Here is a 20,689-nt window from a genome sequence, read left to right on the forward strand (position 1 = left end):
TAGGGGGCAGGATTGGGGCCACTTAATGCATTTTGGTGGGTGGTCATGGGTTGGCGTCACCCTGGAAGGGGCGGGGCTTGGGGTGGAAGGGGCGGGACTGCAGATTAGCACCCCCCCCCCCAAGTTGTCAAAAGCTTTGAATTAAAAACACAGCAAAGGGCTCATGGCCCCGCTGTGACCACGTTGTCTGGCTGCTGCCCGGGGTTGCTGTGGCCTTTAAAAGGCTCCCGGCTCCAGCCCTGCCTCGGTAGCACTGCACCCATGAGCTGGAAGCCATTTAAATAAAATCCTGCAGCCTGAGCTGCTGCCTGGAAATTCAGTGGCATGGGCAGCAGGATATAAAAAGAAAGTGGCCACGTGCCGTCCGTGGGCCAGATCAAAGTGTTAGGTGGGCCGGATCCGGCTCCAGGGCCGCATCTTGCCCAGCCCTGGGGGAGATGGTAGGTCTGGTACTGGCTTAACTCATCAAGGGGAATCGAATGGTTGGCTCTAATTTCTGAGACGCTAGGCGCTAATCTCCATGCTCGTGTGATCAAAAGGAAGCCCTGTCGCTTCAGTGTGGCCCCTTTGGAGGAATTTAAATCCCTTTCCCTCCCCTTTAACATTCACATGCTACCTGCTGACACAAGCAACCCCCTTGTAACGTCAGCAGAAATTCATTTTTCAGTTTCAGAGAGGTCGCCATGTTAGTCGGTTTCAGCAAAAACAACAAAGGAGTCCGGTGGCACTTTAAAGACTCACGAATTTTGTAGCGTATTAGGGCATAAACTAGTGAGTTGTAGCTCATGAAAGCTCATGCCCTACTACTCTAAGAAATTCGTTAGCCTTCAAAGCGCCATCAAACGCCTTGGAACTTTTCAGTGATTCCTCAGAGAATGAGCGTGGTCATCCTCGGAGCAGCACGTGGTCTCCGGTTCCTAGCTCAGCTCTGTGCAAACTGTCTGGCTTGTCCCAAAACGCAAAGGCTGTCACAGGATGGATGTTGTCAGCTCCCCAAAATCCCCTCCCAGATTTTTACAGCGGTGACAGTGAGCTGGGAAAAGGCAGCCTCCGAACGAGAAGCGTTGTCAGCAAAGTATAAGGTCCTCCTGTCCTGAGAATTGCACCAGAGCTTACAGAAAGGAAATCAGGTGGGAACAGCGAGGGGAAACCGAGTCAGGTATTACATTCGGTTGACGTGCAGGCTGTTGGCAGTGTTTGCAGCAAGGTGCGTAAACAATGAATTACTTGGAGAGCTGATCTCTGTCTGCAGAGAGGTCAGCGGTGAGAAGGTATCGGGTTTGTTGATAGCCCGCAAGGGGCCTGGGTTCTTTTTTAGAAGGCACTTGTTTGGAGATGGGGTTAGCAATTGTATCACTTGCCCATGTGAAATGCTTGTAGGTTCTGCCAAAGGCTTTCAGGGCTGATCCAAACCCATTGCACCCCGTGGGAAGACTGCATTGATGTCAGTGGGCTTTGGATCACTAAGGCCAGGTCTACTCTAGAGCGGAAGGTCGACCTAAGCTACGCATCTCCAGCTGTGTTAATTACGTAGCAGGAGCCCACGGATCTTAAATCACCATTCACACAGAGGGAGGTCAATGGGAGCAAACGCTCCCATTGGCTCCCTTACTTCTTGTGAGGAGCAGGAGAACTGGCGCCAATGGAGACACCCTCTGAGTTTGATTTATCGGGTCTTTATTAGACCCGCTAAATCAAACTCCAAAAAAGCAATTGCGGCAGCGTCAATCTTCCCCATAGTATAGACAAGGCCTATGAACCCAGCAGCAGGAGACCCAGTGACTCGCGTGAGCCTGGCTTGCAGGATCAGGCCATGTGAGGCTCTGTAGGAGGGCACCTAGAGATGCAGGGTAATACAGACAGCTGAGTGACCGATGGGTATTGTCTAGGAGATGAGTCACTCACCTCTAGAGAATATGTTTGACAATAACCAAAGGGGTGAGTGAATACTTGTGTGAACCATGGGTTGCTCTGACTTGCACTGACTTGCTCAAGCAGGATACGGACCCTCTAACCTCTAGGCCCCTGGTTCCAAGCTTAGAAAACGGAAAAGCGAGAGAGATCGCCCCGCACTGCAGGAGCGAATGCTGCTGAAGGCTGGGACTGTACAGAAGAGTCAGGACTGGAGTAACGGGAAGTTGCGGGTTAGAACAAGGCACGGGGGCAGAGTCTGAGAGGGCAGGTTCTGGACTAGCAAAGTGAGCGCAGGCGATTAGCAAAGCCGTGAGAGAATTAAGGACTAGAAGTCAGCCCCGGAGCAGGGCTGATGTGGGTTATCCACAAGGTTTGGGAGAAGTTGGATTTTGCATGCAGTGCTTGTTACAGTCCCCCTCAGTGCCTGGAACCCTAATAAAGAACATGAATAATTCCCATGACAGTGCAGCCAGCGGACTCAGATGTGTGTGATGGGAAGAGAGTGGTTTGGAAGCCATGCAGCTCCGAAGCACCCCATTCTGCAACATCTGGGCTGGCAATCACATCCCCCTGCAGGCGGGCAAGGGACCAGGTCTCTCTTCCCGCACATCCATGTGGCCACAAGAATGAGTGTGGGGGACGAGGTGCAGTAAGGGAGACAATTGATTTTAGATCCTCGTGTGTGGACGCAACAGTTGTACAGATCCCAATGTCTTAATCAGCAGTCCTGGCTTATATCCATCCAGTGCACGTCTCCTCTAAAACAGTCCCGAGCAGCTGCCCGTCTGTGCCAGAGGCGATGGCATGAAGCAGGTGGCACTTGCTAATTAACTGCGCACTAAAGAAGTCCATGAATATTTTAGCTCTCACCAGAGACTTTGCTGGTACAGTCAATGCTGTCGTTATGTGCAGCTGGCCTCTAGGGGGCACCCTCACAATGCAATAGGCCTCTGTTCTGGTCAGAAGTATGGGACTTAAAATCTTTTTTAGGTTAGCCAGCCTTCGCTGCATTTAACACCCCATTGACATCAAAAGCTTCCAGCCCACTTAATTAGCCTCATTAGCACCCATGCTACAAGGGACAGGCACCTTTTTTTCCTCCCTTCTTTCTCTGTTATAAATTCTGAATTCCTTTTTGTTCCACTCCGGCTCATCTGAGGAAGTGGGTTTTGCCCATGAAAGTGCACGATAGTAGATTTTTGTTAGTCTCTAAGGCTGTGTCTAGACTACATGCCTCTGTCATCAGAGGCATGTAGATTAGACACATAGGCAAAGGCAAATGAAGCCGCGATTTAAATGATCGCGGCTTCATTTACATTTACATGGCTGCCGCGCTGAGCCGACAAACAGCTGATCAGCTGTTTGTCCGCTCAGCGCGCTAGTCTGGACGCTCCCCTACCGACATCAAAGCCCTTTGTCGGCAGCCCCGTTATTCCTCGTAGGATGAGGTTTACCGGGGCTGCCGACAAAGGGCTTTGATGTTGACAGGGGAGCGACCAGACTAGCGCGCTGAGCGGACAAACAGCTGATCAGCTGTTTGTCGGCTCAGCGCGGCAGCCATGTAAATGTAAATGAAGCCGCGATCATTTAAATCGCGGCTTCATTTGCCTTTGCCAAAACAACAAATCTACATGGCTCCGTCGACGGAGCCATGTAGTCTAGACGTACCCTAAGATGGTGCAGGACTGTTTGTTGTTTTTTCAGTTTTTTCAGTTAGGGCTTGTCTAGACTACAGGGTTTTTTCGAAAAAACTTCTCCTGTGTCTAGACCGCTGTCGCGCTCTTTCTAAAGTAAATCGAAAGAACACGACAATTTTTTCAACTGAGAAAAACCTCATTTTACAAGGAAGTGCTCTTTCGAAAAAAGGCACTATGTGATGCAAACTGTGCTTTTTTGGAAGAGAGTCTCCAGACTGCCTCGGTGCTCTCTTTCAAAAAAGCAGCTTGTTTTTTTGGAAGTACTGGTTGTCGTCTAGACGCTCTTTTTCAAAAGAGGCTTGCCGTCTAGACGTGGCCTTACAGACGAACAGGGCTACCTGTCTGAAACAATATATTTTGGTTAGCCTCTAATGTGCACAGATCTCCTCATTGTTTTTAAAGTTACAGACTAACACGGATCCCCCTCTGGATGCATCTTCACTGCACTCTGAACTCGAAATAAGATACGCTATTTGCATATCTTATTTTGATTCGTTGTCGAAACAGGCTATTTCGAAATGTGGCACATCTACACTGCACCAAATTTCGAAATAACACACTATTTTGAGGCACCCCTTATCCCTCGTGGAACGAGGTTTTCAGGGAAGCCAAAATAGCGCCTCTGCTATATTTCGCAATAGCGGATGCATTCAAAAGACACAGAGTAGCTATTTTGGGATACCTCTGGTATCCTGAAATAGCACGGCAGTGTAGATGTACCCTCTGAGACTTTTCTGAAGCGAAAGGAAGGCCATGTCTACACTAGGAGTCTATTTCAAAATAACTAAATTCGACTTCATAACTCCTGATTTTTCAAAATCGAACTAGCCTGTCTCCACTATGGAAAAGTCTCGAAATGAGCCCAAGGCAGGCTCTGTTATTGTGAATGTGCTACCTCAGATTTAGAGCCCCAGGAAGCACTGGGGAGTAATTACTTTGAATGACTCTGGGGCGTCGTTACTTTGAAATAGCAGTACCGGGGCGTCCACACCACCGCGATTTCAAAAAAACGATTTCGGAATTAGTGTTATTCCTGATGAAAAGCAGGAATACAGATTCCAAATTAAGTGGCCTATTTTTTTGAAATAACGGGCTTGGCCAGGTGGATGCTCCACTTATAAATTCAACCTAAGGGGGGTTATTTTGAAATCAAGCCCTAGTGTAAACCAGGGCGAAAAGCCCCAAATGTGGCCAACATGCAGGTCTCGGTGCCGCTGCAAGCCGATCCAGTGCAGGCCCTGGGAGGTGTCCCATTCGCTTCAGTCGGCTCAGGCTTTATAAGGCCATTGGTTTTGTAACCTTATCTCCATAACTTTGCATACGGAGGGTGAGTAAACTCTACAGCAGTGGGAGGAACGGGAGAGGGTGGGGCCCACAGCGGGATGTTGGGTAAACTGGGCTGCAGACCGAGGGCGTGGGAGAATTGAGAAATATTATTTGCCGCCAGAGGAAACCCAGTGGGACTCCACTTTGCTATGAACGAGCACACGCCGTAATTCATGTGCACAACTTCCGTTTCGGCTTGCTCTCGTTTTACGGTGCACGAGTATCCATTTAGACGCTGTGGAGCTGATCTGGTGAGGTCCCTATTTAGACAGCCTTGCTTTAAACAAAGTGTATATTACAAAACAATAAGAGGTGGGTGCTATGCTAGTTTAATATCCCGGGTTATCCCTTCCAGATTTCTGAGCAGGACTGGGGAACAACAAAGGAATATAAGAACATAGAACATAAGAACGGCCATACTGAGTCAGACCAAAGGTCCACCCAGCACAGTACCCTGTCTGCCCACAGTGGCCAATGCCAGGTGCCCCAGAAGGCGTGAATCAAACAGGTAATAATCAAGCCATCTCTCCTGCCATCCATCTCCACCCTCTGACAAACAGAGGCTAGAGACACCATTCCTTCCCATACTGGCTAGTAGCCTTTTATGGACCTAACCTCCATGAAATTATCTAGCTTCTCTTTAAACTCTGTTATAGTCCTAGCCTTCACAGCCTCCTCCGGCGAGGAGTTTCACAGATTAACTACACGCTGTGTGAAGAACTTCCTTTTATTAGTTTTAAACCTGCTACCCATTAGGATTTACCAAGATCCTAAGGCACATGATAACTTTAAGCATAGGAAACTATTTTTAGTGAGTATCTTCTCCCCGCCCCACTCTCTACTCACATATTACCAGCTGCTGCTGGTAACTGGTAACTACAGTAGGTACTTTCTGCAGCCAGAAATGTGTCAACCCCCCCCCCCCCACCCACACACACACAATGGTGTCCTTTAAAATCTGCATTTAAAGTCCTTTCAGGAAGCTGGATGCAATGTCTTCGTGAGAGTTTTCTTTATTGCAACACCGTTGTTCGTTGTTTCCTTTCTTTGTTCCTCACAAGGAGAGGAAACGATCAGCGACGGTGTTGCAATAAAGAAAGGTGGCATGTGTTTTCCACGATCTGAGCCCATGACATAGAGGCAAAGGCCATCATCATGTACTACCTCTATCGAACGGCTGGCGACTTGTGCCACCCTTAGCCTGGACGTGTGAATTGCATTTCCTGCCAGGAATTGTACTGAACAGAATGCTTCACTTTTGCTTAGAGAATGTACTGTCGGCCGCGCACACGCACACACGGCTAATGAATTAAAGATGGGCAGTTACTTCATAGCTCTTTGAAAACAACAAGGAGTCCTGCGGCATCTTGAAGACGAACAGATTTATTTGGGCGTCAGCTCTCGTGGGTAAAACCCACTTCATCAGCTGCATGGAGCAGACATCACTAAGTGGGGGATATATATGCACGCACACACTGGCATATCAAAAGAAGACAATTACTTAGCAAGCATAGGACCAGTGTAAACCAGGCCAATTCGGTCAATGTGGATGTGATTCACTCCAACAGTTGATGGTGTGAATTCCAAGAGAGGGAAAGTTGCCTTTGCAGTGAGAGAACCATTTAAGTCCTTACTCGGTCCATATTTGTTTTTACAGCTACATACTAACACAGCTCCCTGCTCTGACATTTTTAAGTCTTTGTCCTCTAGCAAGACCAAGAATGACTGAACACATGCCCCAAAGAGAGTGAATAGAACAACTAAACATCAAGTGATCCCTCTCCTGTCATCCAAACAGAGGCTAGCGACACCATCTTCGCCCATCCTGGCTAATAGTCATTGATGGACCTAGCCTCCGTGAATGTATCTAGTTCTTTTTTGAACCCTGTTAAAGTCCTGGCCTTCACCACATCCTCTGGCAAGGAGTTCCACAGGTTGCCTGTGTGCTGCATGAAGGAAAACTTCCTTTGGTTTTTTTTAAGCCTGTTCCCTCTTCATTTCATTTGGTGACCCCTACTTCTTCTGGAGTCATTTCTGGGGAGTCAGCAATGCAGTCAGACTACTCCTAGGTTGCAAGGCTCAGGTCCGGGGAAGTCTGGAACAAACCACCCCGGGCTCTGGAGTGCCCCATCTCTGGCAAGAGAAAAAGACAAGAGGAAAACCTGAGGCAGTGTCTACGTTTCCACCACTGCGGCTCTTGCTAACTCACCGCCCCAGCTGCAGGCGTGTTCCTGTGATGTGACCGGGATAAGCCGCTATCTTTGTTTATTTCAGCTTGTGAAGCCGGCTGGGTAGATTTACATTTCATCTACTGCCACGGAGACAATAGGAACGCATCCATCCTGGGGCCTGGCCCGCGCTGATAACAGAGAGATGAGGTGCGGGACTTTCCTCCAGGGGCTGCTGGTGCTGCTCATTCCTGCCCATGTGTTCCGCTGCCCTGGCTCCTGGCGGGAAAAGGACGTGGTCTATTGGCCAGATCACAGGCCTGGGAAGCAGGGACACCTGATTTCTGGTCCTGGCTCTGTCTTAGTGGCATTGGGTAGATGGTCTGATTGTGAGTTCATGCCTATTATTTCAATTTTCCCCTCCCAGGCTCTGAGGCCGGTTAAAGGGCCTTGTCCTGCAGCCCTTTGCTCACACAGTTGGAATTCAGAGAGACGCTGGGATCACTGGGGTCAGATGCCTGGGACGGCCTCCTGCAGACTGTCTAGCATCAGGGCTCCTGATTCCACGCTGCTCTTACCTGCATGGGATCCTCAGAGACTGAATCCCAGCGAGGCTGGGGTGTAACCCACACACCTACTAGTGGCAATGCACTAGTCCAGGTAGTGACACTGAGCCCACTTACAGAGGGAGCCAGCAGAAGTTTGATCTCCCTGCCTGAGAACCAGCTGGTTTTCAGCTCTAGCGCTCACGCACCAAGCTCCAGAGGTTCTAGGTTCGATTCCAGGCCCCGCCGCCGCTCATTTGAGTTGTCTCGGCTCTGCTGGAGTTAGCCCCAGAAGCAACATGGGCTAATTGATTGTTTCAACCTCCGTGTGCGTACTGGGGTGCTACGTGCACTTGCATGGGGGGGGGCGGTGGTTAAAGGCAACCAGGGCTGCTCTCTGGGGAGTGTGTGTGGGTTGGGGGGTGCATGGTGCAGTGGCAGGGCTCTGTGGAACAGGCATTATATTTTGGGGGAAGGGGGGAATTAATGTTTTCAGGGGCTTGTCAATGGATTGTGTCCTGGGGGCGAATGCCACCTGCAGGGCTTTCCGAGAAGGATGCGCGTGCAAATGCAGCTTGCGCGGCTTTCTGGGGGTGCGCGCGCAAATGCAGCTTGCGCGGCTTTCTGGGGGTGCGCGCGCAAATGCAGCTTGCGCGGCTTCCTGGGGGAGGGGGCGCGCGCTCCGGGGGGAGCCCGAACCCTGGGGCGTTTTCATCACCCAGGGGAGCGCCAGTAACTTTTTGCGCCGCTCCAGAGCCAGGGCAGGGCGGCGGGTGCGAGCGCAGCCAAGCCGGGCTCTGCGCCCCTCTCCCTGCCCCGCGGGGGGGCTGCTTCCCGCCCCTCCCCGCTGCCATTGGAGGCCTGGCTGGGCTCGGGCGCTCCCAGTGGCTGCCGGAGGCGCCCGTCAGCGGGAGGCTGCCCGGAGCCAGCAGGGGCCGGGAGGCGGCAGGCGAGGGGCTGCGCCGGGCAGGGCGCGCTGGGGCCGGGATGCGCCCGCTCCCCTGCAGGCGGCGGGCGCAGGCTGCTCGCTGAACGCGCCGCCCCGCTCCAGCTACCGAGCGCACCTGAGCCGGCTCCGGGAGGGAGCCGCCCGGCCCAGGCATGTCCAGGAAAAAGACCCTCAAGAGCAAGGGGAGCGGCAGCGCCTCGCCCTCCTCCGCGCTGCCCCCCAAGGAGAACGGCCAAGCCGGCGGGGCCAGAGCCAAGGGGGGCGGCAGCCGCCCCAGCCCCGAGCTGCCCCTCAACGGCGTGGTGCTGCCCAGCCGGCCCTCCCTGAGCAGCAGCGGGGAGTTCTACGACGTGGCCTTCAAGGTAAGGGCAGCGGGGGGTCGGGGAGGAGAGCGGGGAGCCGGGCAGGGGCGCGGGGAGCCGGGGGGTTGGGGAGGGAAGCGGGGAGTCGCGCAGGGAGCCAGGCAGGGGAGCGCGGAACCGGGGGGTTGGGGAGGAGAGCGGGGAGCCGGGCAGGGGCGCGGGGAGCCGGGAACCGGGGGGTTGGGGAGGAGAGCGGGGTGCCAGGCGAGGAGCCAGGGGTCTGGGCAGGGGCGCACAGATTGCAGGCTTTGCGCGGAGGGCTGGGGAGCCTGAGTGGGGAACGCGGGGAGCCTGAGTGGGGAACGCACGGAGCCCGGCACGGGGCAGGCGAGCCCCGGAGCGCACAGCCCCGTTGTTGCAGGGAGGGTCCCAGCGCGCACAGATCCAAACGGGGGTCGCAGACCTCAGGCCAGGGCGATATCTGGGCAGTTTGCTCCGGAGCCTGGGGCGCACAGAGCCCCCGGGAAAGCCCGGCACAGGGCGAGGGGATCAGGCCGCCCGCCGAGTTCTACGGGGAGGTGTCTGCACCTTGCAGGGCGCAGGGAACCGCCTCGGTGGCGCGGCTGTTTGGGGGCGCAGGGGAGCAAGAGGAGCGAGCCCGCAGCCCCAGAGCCCAGCGGGGTGCGGGCGCAGAGCAGAGCCCCGGCGCGGGGGCCGGAAAGGGGGTGTTATCCCGGGCACCGGGGATCAGGGGACCGGGTCCAGGGGAAAATGGGAACGGGCTAAAGATGGGGGTGGAGGGCGGGTCCGCACGTGGGACGGCAGCTCCTGGCCCTCCCCGGCCGCGAGGCTCCGCGCAAAGTTCGGGCTCCGGGGGAGCGAGGCTGGGACCGAGCCCTTCAGCTTCCCTCTGGGGCAGGCTGGAGCGCGGAGCAGAGAGCTGTGGACTGGGGGGGGCTGGGTAGCGAGATCCTTATGTCTTCCGGCAACCTGTCCCTAGTCCCCCCCCCCCCCTTGACTCCAAGGCTCCGGGAAAAGTTCCCTTCCCCTGGTCACACACTGGCTGCAGGGAGCCCTGCAGAGCAGAGATTTTCCTTTGGGCTTCAGTTTACCATGGACACCTGCGCTCCCATCCCCCTTGGCTGGCCCCGGCAGGCAATGCACACGCCCTCCCCTTCCCTGGCAGCCTCCCTGTTCCACCGCCCTCCCCAATCCACCCTGTGCGCAGTTGGAAAAATGTGGCCGAAAGGAACTAGCTGCAGGTGTTTTGTGTGGCAACAAGCCGCATGGCCAGCGAGTGCCAGAACGAATGTGGGGACTAAGGGGCGCAGGGTGTTGCCCTTTGGGATCTCGTGTCCTTGTGGTTCTGGCTGGCGCTCTAAAACGTCACTGACCCCTCGGTGCAGGAGTTGCCTCTGGATTCTGGACGTGAGCTTTGCTGTCGGAGGGCAGGAGACCGGACTTGGCTGCTCCAGCTCCCTTCGGGTTCTAGGATTCGATGCTTTGCCCGGAGGTAGCGGTGCTTGTGGACTAGGGCTCGCCAGTGCTCGGTGCTGTACAAAGACCGGACTAAATACTTGCCTGGCCTTTTGTGCAGGCGGCTTTTCCTCTGGTGCTCGTGGGCGAGAGGTTTGCTGGAAAAAGGCCTGGGAAGGGCGTTGTTCAGCGGCTCTACCTCTGGTAGGGGTGTAACAGTGCAGGCGATGAACTGATTAACCGATAAGCAAAGGTTAATCGGTTAGTGCTATGGACTACCCGCATTTCCCCCCGCCCGCCAGTACATTTTTTAACAGATTGGCCAGCAGCCTGGCTCAGTTCTGGCTTGCGCCGGGTCCGGGACCTACCCCTGCTGCGGCACTGCATTGAAAGTGTTTTAGGAACCGGTGGGGCAGGCAGCCCCACTTAGTTCCAGTTTGCGCTGGGTCTGAGAGCTCAGACCTCCTCCCCCACCTCCCCACAGTGGCTGCTGTATCGGTTTTTCAAACTGGCTCTTCTTGCGGACCAGCTCCTGCCTGGCACCCCACGTTGCTGCCTCTGGGACTGTAGAATAGACAAGTAACCGATAAGAATTCATGAGGTGAATTGACTATTCGGTTAACCGTTATTTAACATCCCTAGCCTCTAGGCCCCCAACCCCCTCCGTTCTCTTCTGACTCTTCATCGCTGGGCTTCTGCAGTGAAATTAGACTCATCAGGTTTCCCTCTGAGTCTTGTACTCCGGCACAATCTGCCCAGCATCCAGTGGGTGGTTGAAATGCAAATCCCTTTCTAGTCCCCTTAAAAAAAAAAACCCCAAGCCCTCTTCTCTACTGACCCTTGAAACTGCCGCCTGCAACGCGTCCTGCTCCGACACGGTACAGGAGCTTTCTCGACCCCTCTTTGCAGCATCTAAAGCAAGATGAGCGTGTTCCTCTCGCCAGCTGCAACCAGCTGTGTCTGTCTGCTGCTGCTGCATTTCATTCATTTGCATCTGTTTCTTTTCGGAGGGCTTGGGCAGCTTGTGCCGTGTGTTTCGAGGGCACCGCTCGCGCTGGATCTAAGTGTCAGTCCCGATGCAGTGACAGGGCCCCCTTTTCACACACACCCTTGTAGCACTGGTTTTGTTTGGCCCAAATTGGTAATGCCACTTCCCCAGCCAGCTGTGGGCCTTGAGCTCCGTTCCCGCCGGCACTGAGGGCCAAGCTGGGTGCCAGCAAGCCGCTGCCCCTGCAGGAAGGGGCGCATCTTGACGCAATGTACAGAGAAGCGTGAGGCTTTGGCGTCTGCAGGAGGCTAGTGAAATCGGACTCCTCGTGGGCTTTGGGCCGGGTGAATTCAGTGCTCCTGAAACGTCCACAGGGCTGGAGGCTGGAGCAGTCTCTCTGGCCCCTCCCCTCCTTGGCCTCAGCTGGGATGACCTGCGAAGCGGGCAGGGCCTGTCCACACTCCTGGTTCTTTTCCTGCCTGGGACGCCTGCTCCGTTAGGGACTGAATCGAAACCCCCCAGATGCTTCAGATCAGCCAGGGAGCTGCCAGCAGGGGATGCCGGAGGGCTCGAGTCCTTCTCCGCGATCCGGGCTGCGTGCAGAAGAACCAGGTGGGGGCTACGTTCCGACCTCCCAGATGCTTGTAGACTTGTGAGCTGACGTCAGGGCAATACGCTGGTGCCTGCGTAGAACCTGAGCCCAGAACCTGGCTCCCTGTGAGATGGGTGAGGGGCACGAGCGGCCAAGAACCAGCGCAGCTGTCAAAACCAGCCCCTTGCTGCAGGGTCCCCGTTTCTGCTCCTGTAAGATTGTGCTGCTAGCCCGGCCCTGGCGACGGGCACAAAAGGTGTCCCAAAGAACAGCCCCGCGTCCTTGGGCGGACGTGGGATCCCGCATCCAGAGCTGAGCCATCGACTCGGAACTGTCCCCGGACCACAAGCCGAGGGCACGGCTCCCCCGCTGCGAGCCACACAGCTCTCTTCACCCGGGAGCCGAGCTTGCTGATTGCACGGTGCCGAGCGAGACGCCTGTGCCGAGAGCTGAGCTGGGGAAGGAGGCCGTCGGCTGCCTGGCTGGGTTGGCAACCCCCCTGTTTAAGGCTCACGTGCGCCTAGCGTGGGGTGGGTCCGCGGGGATCGCGATGGCGGACGCAATGCTTGGTCGCGCTCCCCACTGAGCAAGTCCCTTGAGGCCTGATCCAAAGCCCCCGGAGCTCAGAGCTAGTCTGTTGGCTTCAGTGGGTGTTGGAGACAGGCCCGCAGAAGTACCGGGCACCCACAAAACCCAGTGATGCTAATGCTAATCCCCGCCTTCACAGCCAGGCCACTGACTTCTCTGGGCTGCGCCTGCTCCACTGAGCCACCGTTTCCCTACTGGTGAAACAGAGACAGGGACCTGGATCTTCACAAGCTTCAGGGCCCCGTTACTGGCGTGTGCACGTGTTCCTGTTAACGGGGTGTAGCCTCCTAGGCTGAAGAACAATAACTCCTAAGGCTCCCTCTCGTTTGTTTCCACCCATGTGCGGAATAATTTTACGTGCACCAAGGCATGTGCGCATGGGCACCACCAGCAGATACTAGCTGTGATTTCTGCTAATCAGCTGGGCAGCATTTGACTCTCTCCTGAGAGGCTGCACCAGGGCACAGCCTATGAGGAACACTGCTCTTGCCGGTACATACAGGCTGCTCTTTGTAAGAGTGTCCTGAGGATTTCGCGAGGATTATTAACGTGGAGTTTAAAAATTGCCGGGTTACATGAGATGTCTGGGAAAATAACGTACATTTAGTGCACTCAGAATAACCAAGGGTCAGATTCTATTACCGCTCCACCGCCTGCAGTCCCAGTGACTTGCATATAACATAAGACTTGCCATAGCACATCAGGCCCAAGGACTATGTACCCAAGTATCCTGTCTGTGAGAGGAGCTAGATACTTTAGAGGATGGTGCAGGAACCGCACCATGGCATATAGCTGGTTTACATTAATCTGCCACCCCTACTAGCTGTCATCTGGCTTTACAAAAGTTAAGAGATTGGCTTAAACCCCGAACTGAAGTTTAATGTTGCTAACAGAACGTTTGGAAGGAATAACAAGACTCTTTGTCGTTTGACTAGTTATCTTTAGAAATCTCCAGTTCTATTTGCCAAATCCTGCCAAATTCTTGGCCTTCACAGTGTCCTGTGGCAGCGAGTTCCACAGTGTAATGTCACATGGGATAGAAAAAAGTCACTCGTCAGTTTTCTTTTTACCACCTTTCGATTTCATTGGAAGTCCCCTTGTGTTTGTGCTATGAGACAAGGAGAACAGATGTTCTTGAAGTGGTGGAAGCTTGTGCCAGATTCGTAAAGTTATCGGCTGTCAATGTCATGTGACCAGCAGTTTGGCCATGGCAAGGCTGATCCACAGGCTTCATAGCAAGCTGTCTTGGAGTTTTTCTTCCTTTAGTGAAAGCCCGACACCAACGTGGGCAGGGGGAGGAGAGGGCTCTTCAATTGCAGACAAGTGATTCTTTTAAATAACTTTTGTAAATGTACAGAAAGGATGTGGACACGTGGGAGAGGGTCTGGTGGAGGGCGACCAAAATGATTCGGGGGCTGGAGCATGTGACTTACGAGGAGCGGCGGAGGGGTTTGGGTTTGTTTAGTCTGCAGATGAGAAGAGTGAGGGGGGATTTGAGAGCAGCCTTCAACTCCCGGAAGGGGGGTTCCAAAGAGGCTGGCGAGAGAGAGGCTGATCTCAGTGGGGGCAGATAGCAGATCAAGGAGCAATGGTCTCAAGTTGCAGTGGGGGAGGTCTAGGTTGGAAAAATCCAACGATTTCCTGAGGAGGGTGGGGAGGCGCTGGGATGGTTCCCTAGGGAGGGGGTGGAATCTCCATCCCTAGAGGTTTTGAAGTCCCGGCTTGCCAAAGCCCTGGCTGGGGTGATTGAGTCGGGGTCGGTCCTGCTTTGGGCAGGGGGCTGGACTTGATGCCTCCTGAGGTCCCTGCTGGCCCTGGGATTCTATGATCATAGAAAACTTTTCCCCGCTCTTGGATTTGAATAACCGTGGCTCCTCTCATAGCCCCAAGCCTGCCACTGCTGACCTGCTTAACGCCGAGTGCATGAGGATTCCTGTTGGAACCAGCCTCCGTGTAATGAAGGAAAACCCTCCCCCTCCTCTCTCCAGCCACGCCTGACTTGTCTTGTGCTCCTTTCTCTGTCCTAGGTGATGCTGGTGGGTGACTCTGGAGTTGGCAAAACCTGCCTGCTGGTGCGGTTTAAAGATGGCGCGTTCCTGGCTGGCAGCTTCATTTCAACGGTGGGGATCGACTTCCGGGTAAGGAGTCCTCGGACAGCTTTGTGCAATGTTGCTTCTTAACGGCTCTTCCTCCCCACCCCCTGCGTCCAGCTGATCTGAGAATGGCAAGTGCCAACTTCCGAGTTCTCGGGATTGGCTGGGGTGGAGATTTCCTGCACCCCTCCTGCCAGAGCCCCTTCGGGGTTCGGCACGCGGGCCTTGCACAGCCGTTGCGTTATGTGTCTGGAATACTGTGTGTTGCCCCCGTGGCTGCGGGAAAACGTCTCTTCTATCACTGGAGGCTGGGAATAGCTGGGAACCTGCCTGTCGGACACTCGGGAAGTTTGTACTCTGAGTGGCTGCTTTGGCGGATGTGTGTTGTGGTGTCATGCTCCCGGGCCTATGACCTCATGGCTGGGGCGTATGAGCTCACAGCATGAGCTGAGCGCCTCCATGGGGGGAGAGAGGTTCACGCAGACACCAGTGTCTGTGAGAACAAGGGGAGGAGTCCTTCCCTGGTGCTAAGGCTGAGCTGCGGCATCCTGAGGTTCCACAGTTCAGTGCCCGGGGACCTGCGGGCTTCCCGCCTCAGTTATGAACGTGAAAAAATTTGCCTGCGCCTCGGCACGTCTTCCGTTGCGAATCGAGCCCTAGCGAGAAGCAGGGGGAGACGCCATTTGAACTCCACCCTCCCCACTGTTCTTGTTCAAAGCAGACGTGACTCGGGGTGGCATTCACGGGAGCGTTGTGAGCAAGACACGAGAAGTCATTCTTCCGCTCTGCTCTGCGCTGGCTAGGCCTCAGCTGGAGTGCTGTGTTCAGTTCTGGGCACCGCATTTCAGGGAAGAGGTGGAGAAATGGGAGAAGGTCCGGAGAAGAGCAACAAGAATGATGATGAAAGATGCAGAGAACATGGCCTACGAGGGAAGCCTGAAAGAATTGGGCTTGTTCAGTTTAGAAAAGAGCAGACTGAGAGGGGACATGGGAGCAGCTTTCAAGTACCTAACAGGGTGTCACAAGGAGGAGAGAGAAAACTTGTTCTCCTTGGCCTCTGAGGATAGAACAAGAAGCAATGGGCTTAAACTGCAGCAAGGGAGGTTTAGGTTGGACATTAGGAAAAACTTCCTAACTGTCAGGGCGGTTAAACACTGGAATAAATTGCCCAGAGAGGTTGTGGAATCTCCATCCCTGGAGATATTGAAGAGCAGGTGAGAGAGCCCTCTATCAGGGATGGTCTAGATGGTGCTGAGTCCTGCCATGAGGGCAGGGGACTGGACTCGACGACCTCTCGAGATCCCTTCCGGTTCTAGGGTTCTATGAAAGTCTGGTCGGGGGCAGGGCTTCCATTCCAGATGTGGGCTGTCTGCGCTGGGCATCAGCCCTTGAGCTGTGGGGAGGGTTCCCGGGCTCGCAAGAGGCAGCGTCCGAGTGATGGGGCAGGTTGCTTACAGTAGAGCCAGGCCCCTTTGGATCTATCTCAGTAGAGCCAGGTGTGGTCCCTGCAGGGGCTGGGGACCCACCAGCAAAGCAGGCCAGAGCTCAGTCAGAAGGGATGTCGCAGATTCCTGCAAGCGTGTGCGACCCCGGACCTAGCACAGTTCTGGGCACCCTGTGTGTGCTCAGCGTTGGCTTGGGAGAAGACCTGAACCAGAGGTCCTCATTGCACGTGGTTATTTAGGGTCCACGTGGCATCTTCCAGTCGCGCTTTTCTGAGAGTGTCCAGCTGTTACGTTCTATGTGCTGCGTTCCTCCTGCGGTTTTAACTTAATACAGCAGCCTTGACTTCCTAGAGCGCGGCTCGGTGCTGTCCGCTCGACACACTTAAGTAAAATTTGTCCCCAATGTAAGTTGTTGGTTTTTTTTTAAATATTTTGATTGCCCGTCAGTTTTTCTATCCATATTTTTAAAAAACCAACAACCTTAAATGGAAACTCTTCCTGCAAACAAAACACTTCCTTCAAGCGTTGGCAACCAAAATTTTGCTGGTGCATGGGAGTAAAAATTAGTGGGCACTGACTGTGCCTGACCAATCTATTTTTTTCCTGAGCTGAGAAATGCAGCAAGTGAGGAGGCAGCATAAATAGCACGCAGTCAATTAAACTTCGAAAAGTCTTTCGCTTTGAGTAAGCTGAGGCAGTGGGAGTGACAGAGGAAGAGGTTCCATTCTCTTAAAACTATAATCGCTATTTTAAACCTGACTGTCTTTTTTTAAACGGTTGCTACGTTTCTTCCCAAGGGTACTTGCGTTTGTAAGGTGTGTATGTCCTACCCCTGTGTATCGTTTGGGATGAGAACTTCGGAATGTACAGACTAGGTCAGACCAAAGGTCCAACCAGCCCAGTGTCCGGTCTGCTGACAGTGGCCAATACCAGGTGCCCCAGAGGGAGTGAACAGAATGGGGAATTGTCATGTGATCCTTCTCCTCTCACCCATTCCCAACCTCTGTCAAACAAAGGCTAGCAACACCATCCCTGCCCACCCTGGTGAATAGCTATTGATGGACCTCTCCTCCATGAATGTATCTAGTTTTTTTGAAAGTCCTGATCTTCACAACATCCTCTGGCAAGGAGTTCCACAGGTTGACTGTGTATTCTGTGAAGAAATCCTTCCTTTTGTTCACCTGAATAGTGGACGTCCATAAGCAAGAGCCCTGCAAGTTGCTGCTATGAGAACAAGCCAATAACTTGTCCAGGATTCAGTAGCCCGGTATTTCTGGTCTCTGCTTGTCTAACGTCTCCGCATTGAACTGCAAAGTAACCTGGGATGTGTTCCAGAGTCTGCCCCAGTATCACACCCACGCAGGTCCCGTGGGGGCAGAACTAGGACTGTTCCTGCTTCAGAGCCAACTGCTGCCCATCGGCCCTGAGGTGAGCACGGAGCCCTGTTCCTCGCGAACCGTTGGCTGGACTTTCACCCTCTCCTCCCGGCTGCGAATGGGGGCTGGTTATGAACAGGGACGTTAGAGATCGATTAATCGAATACTCGAGTAACCTCAGGAATTCTTATCGGTTACTCGACTGTTCTGTAGTCCCCAGGGGTGGGGCTGGCAGCCGGTGCGCTCCGGCCCCACTCCCGAGGAGCCCCCGTCACTTGGCGCTGCTGCCTTTGTATCCGAGGCAGCAGTGCGGGGCGCCAGGCGGGAGCTGGTCGGAGAAGAGCCAGTTTAAAAACCAGCTCCCCTCGCGGACCAGCTGCCTGTCAACCTGTGCGGCTGCCTCTGATAAATCCCAGACCCTGCGTAAGCTGGAACTGAGTTGGGCTGCCTGCCTGGCTCCTAATACACTTTGAATGCAGAGCTGCAGCGGGGGTGGGTCCTGGACCCGGCCTGAGCCAGGATTGAGCTGGCCTGCTGGCAGCCTGCTAAAAAATTTTCTTGGGGGAGGATGCGTGTAGTCTATAGCATGAACCTATACGTTTTTGCTTATCGGTTAATCGACTCCACTATTACAGCCCTGGTTACGTATCTGTTCCTCGTAACTGTACAAATTCTCTCGGAACACGGTTCAGCCAATGGGCTATTTGATTTAACCAGGGTTCTGATTCTGTGGTGCGGGATTGGGCACTGAGGCCAAATGGAATCGTTGCTGTTTCCTGATTGGATGACACTTTTTTTCTTTTTGCCTCCCCCTCCCTTTTTTTTTAAAGGGACGAGTAGAAATGAGGTCTTACACGCGTCAGCACACGGAAGTGCTCAGTAACAAATTTCCAGGTTCCGTACTGGGCCTCCAGGGAAGACAGGTGGTTTGGGGAGGCAGCCAAGGGAGGATGGGAAGGTGCAGGCAGGGGGCCTGGAATCATTTTTATAGTGTGTGTGTATGGGGGGGGGGTGCTGAACACACGTGTAAACCCTGGCTAGGCCCTGAACTTCAAGCTGTCCTGCTGCCTGCGTCCCTGGGTGGGGAGCTGGCTGATGAGTGGGCTGCGGGTGTATGAAAGGACCGTGCTTGGGCCGTAGACCTGCGTGGGAGGTGCAGAGAGACAAAACGCACGTTGCATTGATTTTCCTGGTGTGTGGAGCCCGACTAGTCATCCTTTTATGTGTCTCTTTTGTTTTAAATTCTTCAAGTTTTGAAATTAGAAACAGCCATTCTGAAAAAAAGCCACCCCCTCCTACTGCTGGGCAAAAACATCCGGGGGGAAGAATTTGTGCAAGAAAAAGGGGGGGGGTCTAAATTCCCCTTCCCCATCTTTATTTGTTGAATTCTTGACCATTTGTCCCTTTAAAATAAAAATTAGATGATGTTACATTTCGGGATGTTACACTTTGATTAATCAGCTAATCAAGTAGTTGATGGAATTTCCATCGACTATTTGATTAGTTGATGGGGGGGGAAGCCAGTGCGAGCGGGCACTGCTTTTAAGCTGGCTCCCCCAGCACCAGCACTTACTCCACTATTCCCTGGAGCTCAGTAAAGCGGAGCCTTGGGGTACGTCTACACGCAAGAGAGTGACTGCAGTGTTTAGATAAGACCTGACCTGGCTTGAGTCTAGCTAGGTTGGATATTAGCGCAGTGACGCTCCACACGGCTTTTGTATGGACAGTGTGAACACACCTGGCACCTGGGGTAATGAATGGGGAGGCTTTGCTGTTCTGAGTGCTTGAGCTAGGTCGATTAAAGCCAGCTTTGATACAGGCACCAGCTCTGCTCACACCTGTCTTGTGCTGTGGGCGGACCCAAAGGGAGTAAGAAACCGGGGGAAGAAGAAAGAGAAGTGAAGGAAACGGGGGGGGGGAACCCTTTTGGATGAATGTCTATGGAACGTACAAAGGGATCCAGGCAGGACAAAAATGTGGGTATCTATTTGCAAGCCTCTGTCTTCATTCAAACCCTGTATCTTTCATTAGTCACCCTGTTGTCGTTTATAGCTGCAGCTGGTGTTCGATTTCTTTTTTTTTCCCCCACCCTGGCAGAATCCGCTGTCAGCAGCCTTCCACGCACGTTGCGCTCGGCTTGGTGCACCAGGGCGTTGAAAGCAGCCTCGACCCAGGCAGCGTATTATTTCCACCTCACAGCCCTAGGAAAGCGCCGTCGTTTCCCCCTTGAAGTGCCAGGCCGAGGGGTTCAAAGCGTCCTCGCAGCTGCAGCTTGGCTGCCGTGTCTTGTCATGGGCTGCCCAGAGGGTCTCACGTATGCTTGGGTCTGGCCAGCCTGTCTTGAAACTCAGCGCTATATTGGGAAGTATCTGGCTGCCCTGAAGTGCGAATTCTTGGCGGGATAGCGGGAGTTGGCTAGTGTCTTTTGGGTCGCTTCCATGGACCTCAGCCTCTTCGCACCGGCTGACGATCCCCCCCGCGCTCGTGATGCAAATGGCATGAGCAGACTAGGTGGGAATGTCTGCTCTCCACTACGAGGAAGGGTCAATCATCCGGGTTGATGCCAGAGATGGATCCCGGCATGGGGGGGTTCTTGTGCATCTCTGTGGAGGACCCCAATTGTTTTAGTTCAAGGGAAGCCCCCGCCCAGTCCGGCAAGGAGAGGTGCCCATGCGTGAAGGCTGCATCGCCATGGGGATCAGGCAGAGTCCGGTCTGCTGTGCGTCCCCGGTGTCTCTTCACAACCTCCCTTCTCTTTAGCACAGCCCTGCTCAAAGGGGGCCTGGCGCCGCGAGGGGAACTCCATGCTTTCTGCTCGCCTGCCGGCAAGGCCTTCGCTTGGGTGGAACATGCCAGACTGAGGGCCTTGGGGGTGGAGTTTCTTCCCTTCCCTCCGACCGGTTAGAGCAGGGTGGCCAACCCGCGGCTCTTCAAAAAAAAATTGCGGCTCCCGCACTCGCGGCTCTGGAAGGGGCAGCGTGTTTCTGTCTGACCAAGCCGGAGTCGTGGTGTCCCATGCAGATTTTAAAAGGGCAATGCCTGCTCTGCTCTTAAAAGGGCAGTGACCCCTCCCCTCCCCCCCTTTTTTTTTTTTTTTTTTTTTTAATATCAACAACTTTTTCCCCTCAGCTCTTTGTGCTGTATCCACCACTGTTTTGGCTCTTCATCTGTAACAGGTTGGTCACCCCTGGGCTAGAGCATGGGCAGGGACCGTGAAAACTCCATCAGCC

The 20,689-nt window shown here is 54.0% G+C and overlaps 1 protein-coding gene across 2 annotated transcripts in view; it reads left to right on the top strand.

Annotated features, from left to right (window-relative positions):
* The first annotated feature begins 8,454 nt into the window (after positions 1–8,454).
* Positions 8,455–20,689, top strand: part of RAB26 (RAB26, member RAS oncogene family) — a 208,113-nt gene continuing 195,878 nt past the window's right edge. The window contains exons 1-2 of one of the 2 annotated variants that reach the window (XM_075899859.2): positions 8,455–8,961; positions 14,573–14,683. In XM_075899859.2, the coding sequence (XP_075755974.2) occupies positions 8,752–8,961; positions 14,573–14,683 (321 nt within the window). In that variant the 5' untranslated portion in view covers positions 8,455–8,751. The remainder of the gene's footprint in view (positions 8,962–14,572; positions 14,684–20,689) is intronic. The other variant, XM_075899858.2, reaches the window with a different exon arrangement.

Source organism: Pelodiscus sinensis, chromosome 15 (assembly GCF_052426305.1).
Source record: "Pelodiscus sinensis isolate ZL-2025 chromosome 15, ASM5242630v1, whole genome shotgun sequence".
In the NCBI taxonomy this organism is placed as follows: domain Eukaryota; kingdom Metazoa; phylum Chordata; order Testudines; family Trionychidae; genus Pelodiscus; species Pelodiscus sinensis.